The 9,932-nt window shown below is 37.0% G+C and overlaps 1 protein-coding gene across 2 annotated transcripts; it reads right to left on the bottom strand.

The window, feature by feature from the left end:
* Positions 1 to 1,706: 1,706 nt before the first annotated feature.
* On the bottom strand, positions 1,707 to 8,560 carry LOC129002588 (general transcription factor IIH subunit 2-like). Of its 2 annotated transcripts, none has more exons than XM_054430510.1 (8): positions 8,335 to 8,560; positions 6,700 to 6,764; positions 5,619 to 5,820; positions 5,093 to 5,230; positions 4,393 to 4,563; positions 3,247 to 3,506; positions 2,538 to 2,790; positions 1,707 to 1,878 (listed from the first exon to the last, which is right to left on the bottom strand). In XM_054430510.1, the coding sequence occupies exons 2-8, from the start codon at positions 6,756 to 6,758 to the stop codon at positions 1,753 to 1,755; spliced, it is 1,209 nt and encodes a 402-aa protein (XP_054286485.1). In that variant the 5' UTR covers positions 6,759 to 6,764; positions 8,335 to 8,560; the 3' UTR covers positions 1,707 to 1,752. The 2 variants fall into 2 exon arrangements, with proteins under 2 accessions (XP_054286485.1, XP_054286484.1); XM_054430509.1 differs by having other exon boundaries at positions 8,339 to 8,558.
* Positions 8,561 to 9,932: the final 1,372 nt, after the last annotated feature.

Here is a 9,932-nt window from a genome sequence, read left to right as displayed (position 1 = left end):
CTCGAACTCGCATTGTGACATTTATAATTCGGCTTATATTTCTCCAGCAGATTATTTATCTGCAGAAGAAGTTTATTGTGCTCTTATCGTGTCTAATAACATCCAAACACAGAAATCTTGCCTAAAATGGTATACCTATCTTGAAAAATTATTTGCAGTGGCCTATTACGGACCGTGGGCCCACTGGGTTGTTAACATGATTGAAAGTAACACGAGATTTTGGCTGTAAAAAAGGCACAAAGAGTAAATACTGTTTAAGCAGCTACTGTCATGACAGAAAGGTCATATTCCTTTTAAACTAGATCACATCATCCTTTTTAAGATACGTTGTTTAACAATGCATGTAAACGTCAATATTTACGTAACTGCCAATTTACAGTATTTTATGCTTTTTGGAAATGCCACATTGCTATGTCATTTGCATTATTTGTTGCCAATGAAGCCACACGACCATATCAACGAGGAGGCCCCTAAACCGTCGATTTCGACGGGTTTCACCTAGTTTAATTTATTCTAAAAAATAATTGGCCTTCCAAGTGTTCAAGTGTTTTCATGTTGGCCAGTGCCACTGGCCAACCAATATGCTGTGCCGCTGTGCAAAGATTGCAACTGGAAAGTGGAATAATTAATAATGCAACCTGATGTTATATTTCATCACTACGGCGTAAAGTAACTTTTTCACAAAAGTCCGAGTCCAACAACTAACACTTTACCTGGGTCGGAAAATTAGTGAGAATAGAAGAAATTTTGCCTTGTGTTTTTTGTCTGTACGTTTTGTCCCACTATATCATTCTTTAAGTTAAATAACTCACAAAATGTAAAATCCCCAGTTGTAGTTGGTAGACCATCTCACCAGATTGCACCACGTTTTGTGGCTTCAAATCTTTACATTACTTGGGGAGTCTATTGTGTATAGTTAATGTTCCTATCTAGTTTGGCTGTTAAATACAAACCACTATTACTGTTATTTAGATGTATTAGCTGTTGTGTCAACACAATAATAAATTCAATTCAATCAACTTTTTAACATTTAAATTAGTCCACAAATGAATGAATGGGTATTTACTGTAAGAGAATGTACGGTATAACAAGATTACAAACACAAATAATACGATAGTATGGTTATTAACTTTCATAGCGCCCAGGCCCTTTTGTGAAAATGTGCCCCAAGTGGTCAGGTCAAATTGGCTTTTTCAGAGACACTTTTTTTAATTTGTAAAAAAGGAAATATTGAACCATCAATGTACACAATGTACCAATCAATGTACGTACGGTATTCATTTGATTCGCAAAACCAAAAAGAGTAAATATTATTTAAGGAATATTTGTCGGAAAATTGTTTAAAAAATTAAAAAATAGCATTTGCAAATAGATATTATGTCAAACTCAGTTTGCGGAAGAAAAAATGTACAGCTTGAGTCCAGCAGATTAATTTTGCCCAAGAGATAGAGAATGAACTATTTTAGCCCTACAGTATGATTTATATTAACAAAACAATAGCTTCTTCTCTGTAGGGGAAATTTGTTAAAAACAGCAGTTTTCGCTGCAGCATGAAAAAAGTTTTTTTTTTAACAAAGGTTTCAATGTGCGAAATAAGCCAAATATGTATACAACATTTATTTTCCTAAGAGTTATGAAACTCCTTACACATCCACACTTAGGTACTAGTCCTTGGGATTTGGTTGACAAAAATAACAACTTTTGGAAAACTGTACTTAATTTAATATTTTACACAAAGATCAGCACAGGATTTCACCTCGCTTGCTGCAAGAAGGTAGACTGATTTGTTGCACAGCCTGGGCAAGTGTGTAGAGTATCGTGAATGAACATATCACACTCCAGACAGAACACTCTACTGCATGTCTCACATTGGTAGACCTACACATACAAACGCAAACAATGAGGATACAAGATACCTAAATCAGTTTGTCAATAGTATATTTCACTACTAGTAACTAAACTAACCAGTTTTTTCAGTAAGCAAATACTAGTGTTAAACTTCTCTTCAACGGAACTATAGTCTAGTGAATGTTACTTTTCACAATGGTGCATAACTTTTGACAAAACCAGAATATTCTTGAGTTATATGGGTGCTTTATACAAAATTCAGCGACCTATTTATCCACCAGGTGAGCCTGCATGTAATCCTAACACAATTCCTACTAATGATTTCTGATAATTTACAATAGCCTTGGTTTTGAGGATAGCTGTGAAGATAGCAAAGTTACTTAAATAGGAAGGTTTATTTTAAAAGACAGCCAAGTGGCTGAGTAGGATTTTCTTTGCAGGTGAGAGTTTAGATAGCTTACTTGACAGAGTCCAGCCGCTAATAAATACACAATATAAAGTCATAAACATAACATTGATACTTCTTCAGAGAGAGGTCAAAGTATTGTGAGCTGTTATGAGTAGACTGTGGTCAGACGCTCGTCTCAACTTTGCATGGTTAGTTGTGTTTGTTGTAACAAAATTAACTATTACCCATTTAATTAAGCCTGCGTTCCCAACAACAACCCTTATCCACACAAGGTACTCACATATTTATCCCTGTCGCTGAACTTGTGCCGACAAGCGTAGCAGTGAGGCTCGCTAGAGTTGGTAGCGTTCTCTTGTCTAAAGGCGGTGACGGGGAACAGATGGTGGTAGGAGCGAGCGAGATGCGGAGCTGAGACGAGCGTAAGGCCGCAGACTCGACATTCTGTAGGTAGCTCGCAATACTTGCTGCGGCACTGCGGGCAGCAGTAGCCTCCACTCTTGAGCTTACTGGCGTCCGACACACTGTCTATGTGGCTGTAACAAACACATTCTCATGTAGTTTTTTACAAATAATCACAATACTTAGAGAAGAACAGAGTTATATAATGAAGGTAGAGGTGGAGTAGTTGAGGACAGCTTTTAAAAGAGAGAGTGAAGACAACACTGGGTTAATATGGTTTGGACATTATGGTGAGGCCTAGTCAACGCTCAGACCGAGTAATAAATAACCTAAACTAAAGAAGACATGTACACTTTGTGGCTTGCAAGCAAAATATCCTGAAGAGAGTCAACAATTGTCTTTTGTTAGTGACAAGTAAGGATACTTAATAAGCAAAGCCTATGTGAGCCTGACTAAAAAAGCACAGCTCCATGGTCTACTTCTTTCTCTAATCCTGACATAAGGACGGGACAGAGGCCATCTCCAAAACAAAATGTCCTCAAATACTTAAACTTATTCGACCAAAAATGAACTTCAAACAAAGTACATACCACATGCACATGCTGAGTGATGTGGTACGGCCGTCAGTGGTGTCGTGGTGGGGGAAGCCCATCTTGATGAGGCTGGCCTCCTGACTGTTAGCCACTGAGGCCGGTGGAGGTTCTACATGTGTAAACAGCAAGTCTCGGAAGTGTCTATCATCCAGCACTACTCCGTAAACTCCACCAGTATCCTTACACAAAGCCGTGCAGATCCGTACCTCCGCTGCCAGCCCGATCACTGATACTCGGATGTTTTGTGACTTCAGCATCTAAGGAGAGATATCGGAAGCTTAGGTTTGCAATTTAAATCTGTGGATAGAGGAGAACCTCGGTGAGCTTTGTGTATTGAGCATCTCCAGAGATTATAACTGCTTGCAGATTACTGGAGCTTATACTGGGTTAGGTTTGTGCATTGAGAACTTTGTAGAAAGATAACTCTTAAGAGAGCAACGAGCATCTTCAGAAAGGATAACCATCTGCAAAGACATAACCAAAACTGAGATGTTATACTAGATTAAAACATGAGTAGTTTGATCCTTCACCTGGTTGAGAGTTACGTTTTTAGTGGCCAAACCTCCCAAATTCAGATTGTTAGCTGTTGAGAATTCCGCACATTATGAAGTTGTCTCCAAGTAATTTCCAAATGCAGTTTTGGTTAGGTCAGTCATTCAAGCTTAGTTAAACTCATATTTGCGATTGAGTGGTTGCATGTGGCACTCACCTCTTCTTACTTATTCGCCTTAAGCTTACTTAAGCTTGACAGTTTTTTGGCATCTGTAACCCTGCCTTCTCCGTTATCCTGAAACTAGTCTAAAATAAAGGTTTGGGGACAGGTATTTGAAAAAACAACATCCTGATATTTTTAAAATCTGTATAGGCCCTATATAACAATATAACTTCCGAGCAGCTTTTTCTTAGTACAGAAACACAATCTCAAAAAATAGCAATGCCATTTGATCTTACCTACAAACAGGAACAGAAAGCCCTAGAAATTTTAATTTTATCCAGGGTTTTATAGCATCCGCCAATTGTCCTCTATTGGAAACTATGTGATGATTGCATAGGATTCTTTATCACCAGAGGGTAAAGTGATACATTTAATAGTTATGTTTGGCTGTTGTAGCAAATTGTTAACATTGTGTAAGTTCATCTCACCATGATGGTCTGGGTGATGTCCCCGGGGTCGCAGGTAGTCAGACTGCCGAGGATGATGAGTATCTCGCGACTTGCATGGGACGGCAACATCTTCAGGGAAGACGCGGCCAACTCCAGCGCGTTCTGCAGCGATGGCTCTCCAACACATTGCGATGGTAGGCTGAACTGGCTCTTCAAATCAATAAGAAATACAATATACCAAGTTGTATAAACTTACTCATAGGTTTTATTTAAAGTAAAGCCAAGTTATTTAGGAATTGTTTAAGGCAATAAAGTTCAACTTGTATACTTGAGGAAATTAGAGTCCAAAGGCTAAAATAAAAACGTTAAGAGGTCCCACACAAAACATACACAACACATCATGTGTGTTTTATAGGACATTAAACAGATATTTCGTCCTAATATGGCACTCCTTCAGAGAAAAGAGGGATAAGAAAGATTAAGAGTAGATGTTAACAGTTTGTAAGACTAAAAAAACAATTAAATTAGTTTTTAAAAAGATAATTTAGCATTAGGTTAATTTTTTGTGGGGAGGGGCTGACGGTCTCCTTCAACACTACATTTCCCCCGTTCAAATAGGCCTTAGGTCCAAGTCACCTAATTGGGACTTTAGAAAAGGTGTTTTAAAAATGTGTTTTGTAGCCTAATTTAACTTACTAGCTGTGACGGTCAGGGGTAAAGTTGTTACTGTTTTACCAACCTGTATGACAGACAAATGTTTTCGAGCGTTTCCAGCCAGTTCTGACACTTTGTCTGCTCGCTTGTTCCTGGTTGATATAACACCCAGCTGGCTAATGGGATTTTGGTCGAAGAACTCTTCAATGAATCCTTCAAGGAGCTGGACAATATTGTTTGTTACACAACATTAACAACTTTGACAGGAAGAGCTAAATGGCGTGACAAAACTACTTTATTACCAGGGTAAATAATGGTTAATAGGGAAAAAATTCCTTAAAATTTATCTTAGGGTGTTCCTTACTATAAATATAATCATGTATTAGATGTTCTTCAGCAAACCATGACAATTCAGTTTAGTAGGTTACAAATAGTTAGAAATACTTAGTTAGTAGGAGATCCAAAGACTACTTGTCTAGAGCACTTATAACTTAAAATATTTGTATTTTTTATCAGAATGGCAATAATATCAGTTTTACCATAATCAGGCTTGGAAGATAATCTGTAGACTGAATTAACCTATTTTAAAAGCAGACGTTTAAATAGCCAACCTTGTTTGTGCAGAGCTGCCTCGTAGGTTTTAGGTCTTGATCGAGCATGGCTTCAGAAGAGTCAATGATGAGATACAGATGTCTCATCATGCCCAGCTTGGTATGGCCTTTCCGCTCCGCCTGTCTCTTGCGTTTGGCCTTCTGTATAATGTCGGCCACCGACGCTTCCAACAATCCCTCATCATCCTCTTGTAACGCCTCCCTACATCAAAGGAACATGCATCATTTATAACACTTTTCAATTAATTATTTCAAACTACATTACTTGTGTCATAATTTTTTATTTGTTTGGTACTGGTTTGACCATTTTACCACAATAAAAGAAAGCGACACCTTGTTGTTAACTGTTGATTTTCTTAATTGTTATGTCAATTATAAATATTTATTAGAATATGTATTGTTTACATATTGTTATGGATGTATGTTGTTATTTCTTGTTGTATTGATGTGGATGTGAAATCTGATATGTTAGCCTATAGCGGCAGTCTGGTAAATTTACCAAGCACTTCGGGGTTCCTACCGTAGCACTTTTAATATGAATTTCTTCAGTAGGCTCTGATCAAAGCCTATTTATTGTGTAATAAATATTGGAAAGGTTTAAAAACATTGCCTGTTTTAAAAAAGTTACAAATTTTTATAGGATAAAATGTGTTAAATGGTTTTTATTAAACAGTGATATTATTGTATGTACAAGTATGGTTGTGTTTTACTCACCCACTCACCCTGTTGTTTTTTTACTGGTAGTCTGGCTAAAAGTATTGTTTACGACTCACATGGGAAGGTAACAGTACTTGGGTGGAATCCTAGGCTCGACAAGCCTCGCAACTTTATTTACGCTCATACCGTAAACCCCTATTTCCTGGCCTTGCAGCTAACTTAGTATATAACATTTTTTAGCCTGAGTCTAATGTTAATAAATAAGTCACGTAATATAGATGGACTGTCTAAAAACAAAGACTATGAGAATAAATAAATAGTAATAATAATGTAATGGTAACAAATAGCCTGATGTTAAGTTAGTTTAAACTTAATGATGTCAGTAACATATGTTCTATATTGACGTACTTAGCTAAAAACTAACCAGGTTTTCTCATATCCAGTCTCCCATCGATATTCTTTTCCATCTTCATCCTCAGCCATTTTAACCTGAAAAATAGCTTGTTTAAGTTATAACAAAACATAATTAAGTTAGGTAAGGTGAGTTTCCAAGCTATTGAATTTGTTTAAGTTACCGAATAAGATAGGACTGTTTTTTTGGCACTAGCTCAACGCACAAGGGCGAGATACAGGTATTTTCCTAGCTGCTTAATTTAGCAAGGACCGTACGTTACCCTTGGGAAGCTGCGAAACAGGTGACTACACCAGAAGCAGTGTCAGCCCCGTATTCTGCAGTAGCATAGATGTGCCCCTAGACCTAAGTTTAGACTAGGGCCTATTTACTTATTTTGCAGTAAAGATTTACAGTTTTTACGACTGTTTTTCGGCAATAAACTTAGCTCAACGCACAAGGGTGAGAGATACAGTAATTTTACTAGCTGCTGAATTTAGCAAGGTCTGTAAGTTACCCTCGGGAAGCTGCAAAAAAAGGCAAATTACTCCAGGAGAGTGTCAGTCCCATAAGGCCTATTCTGCAGCAGCATAGATGATGTGCTCCAAGATTAAGTTAAAGGCGTGGACACATTTGTCATACATCCTTCCGATCCGACTCCGATCATACTGTGGTACGACTGTCGGAGAGGGGAATGGTACTTAACTTTGAACCCGGATGTCTACACCTCTCCGACACGCGTCACGTCATACTCCGATACTACTCCGATTTTGACTCCGATCACGCACCGACACTGCAGTCTATTCGTTTGTCGGATGCAGGATGGGTTGTTTCTTAAAAATCACCTTTATTTTTAAGTTTTAAGAATAATGGTTTAAGATAAATATATGCCGATGCTTGATGTGAAATCTGTGGCATACCTTCAATTTGAGACCTCGATCATGAAAATCGGACGGGTAGAAGAGCCAAACGAACTCGAGAGAGAAAACCCAATGTGCTTAATATATAAGATGGGCACTTAAAAAAAATGAACCCAAATTCTTCGTTTTCCACTGCCCTCCAGAGATGTCTGACTTTCTTCCTCTTCATCTAGACAAACGGCCATCATGGCTGAATCCCGAAGTCCAAAGTTTTTGAACATGTTTACCACCTTCTGCACGTAGTTTATAAATCAGACTGGCAAGTGTTGTTCGACCGGTGGAGGAAATCGGAGATGGGTCGGAATCGTATATGACATGTGTGTTCACCCCCTCTTATCCTTCTGGAATCCCGCAAATCGGATCGTAGTAGGATCGGAAGAGTGTATGACAAGTGTGTCCCCTCCTTAAGTTAAGTAATTAGGCCTAGTTATATTGCAAATTTACTTAGAGTAGGCCTAGGTGCTATGGTAACTGAAGGTTGTGTAGGCCTAAGTAGCTATAAAACACTAAGTTACACCACTAAAGGCTGATTAAAAAATTTATCAGGCTTGACATCCAACTGATTTTATTTGGATAAGATTTAAAGGCAAAACTTTGATAAGCCTATCCGACTCAATCGTATTATTGAACATAAAAGTATTGTTTCAATTGATAATCAAACCTAGCCTATAAAAAAAAAACTTCTAGGCATTTATTGATTGTAACAATCGAACCCACCTATCTAGCCTATTCAAAGAAAATAGGCTACTTACACTAAATTCCAAGGTAGGCTTGAAAATCAAAACAACAATTAGGCTATTCCTGTCTTGCCTGTATGTAATTGTTCACAATTAATTGCTTAAGTTGGCCGCAACACGAACACGAACACAACTGGTTATCAGCATTTAAAATGAGATTTGTAGCGGAGACAAACTTTTTAGGGAGCGTTTCATAAACTCCAAATTTCACAAACTCCAACGCTTAAAATATTAAATAAACAGAGTGGTTCATAACCTCCAATTTTCATAAGCTCCAAATCTATAACATTCAAATAATCACTGTTTCACAATGTCCAAATTTCACAAACTCCAACGTTAAGATACCAAATAAACAGTGTGGTTCATAATGTCCAAATTTCATAACCTCCAACGGTACAGTCTGAGCCAGAAGTCTCCACAGTGGTTGCCACAGTCAGATAGCAGGCACCGTTCGCCAGCGCTCAACTACTGATTATACGTGCATTTTATGATTGAAGAACACTCAGCTGTGTGACTCAAATATGTGTTAGCACACAATGTGCAAATCAAATTTACATTTTTACATTTTTAATACCTTTAATTCAAGCTTTCAGCTGAGTTTCTTAACTGTTACGTCTCTCAATTAAAAAGCCAATTTTATTACATTACAAATATCGTAAGAGATTTTTTTACCGATGAAAAATTTTAAAACATATAAATATGTTTTATAAGTATATTTTCTAATAGCTGTTAAAATTTCATAATGATTACATCAGTTGTTTTTTTGTTATGTGTAAAAATAGCCCTTTGTTAGAAATGTGCCGAAAACCTTGTACTTCATTCATTCTACCCACTAAAAGGATGAGTTTAAACTACATAAAAAGGTAGAAACTAACATACATAAACGCAGAAATATATTTTTATAAGTAGGATTTAACTTATACATCATATTGTAGGTATACTGGTCACGTTTCAATAAAAGCTCATACTCGAGTATTTACACTTTTTTACTCACAGCAGTCTCGTTTCTCTTTGCAACTTAATGTGGCTAGTTCAATAATGTTAAAGTTTTGACAAGGTGATAATTTATATTTTGATTGCCTTTTCAGTGGAGAGCTAAGCATTGTATACCTTTTATTTACCAATAAAAATGCGTAATCACAAACAGTGGAGTCTTTGACTGTCGTATAAAATATTAAGGTATGAAGTTGTTGTTGTTGTTGTAACGATTATTGCATATTCTATTTAAAAATAGTGTTCAATGTAAATAATTCAACAAGTTATTAGATAGGTACCTTTTAAAGTTTTTAGATTATATTTAGCAAATTTCCCTATAAGAAAGTACAGTAGCTATTACCGTAGGTGGCATGGTAAGACCTAGGCCCGGGACCGATTTACTTTTTGATTTTGATGTCCCCAGAGGCCAAAAACACAATTCGTTAAAATTGTTATATTTGTATATATATGTGTAAGCATATATATACCGTCCGTGTGAAAGCATTCATTTTCTAAATTTAAACCGACGACAGTCAGGGATTGCCCTGGTGTCTTAAAATGGTTATTGCGAAAGCAAGACAAAAAGGAAATTTTAGTTTCTTAAATTCAGAGGGTAATTCGGATGAAATCATCA

This window comes from Macrosteles quadrilineatus, unplaced genomic scaffold (genome assembly GCF_028750875.1).
Source record: "Macrosteles quadrilineatus isolate MER2022 unplaced genomic scaffold, UCM_ALF_1.0 Scaffold_9__3_contigs__length_116548681, whole genome shotgun sequence".
In the NCBI taxonomy this organism is placed as follows: Eukaryota; Metazoa; Arthropoda; class Insecta; order Hemiptera; family Cicadellidae; genus Macrosteles; species Macrosteles quadrilineatus.
Note: the sequence above shows the minus strand (reverse complement) of the source record. Positions and strands in the feature narration are given on the sequence as shown.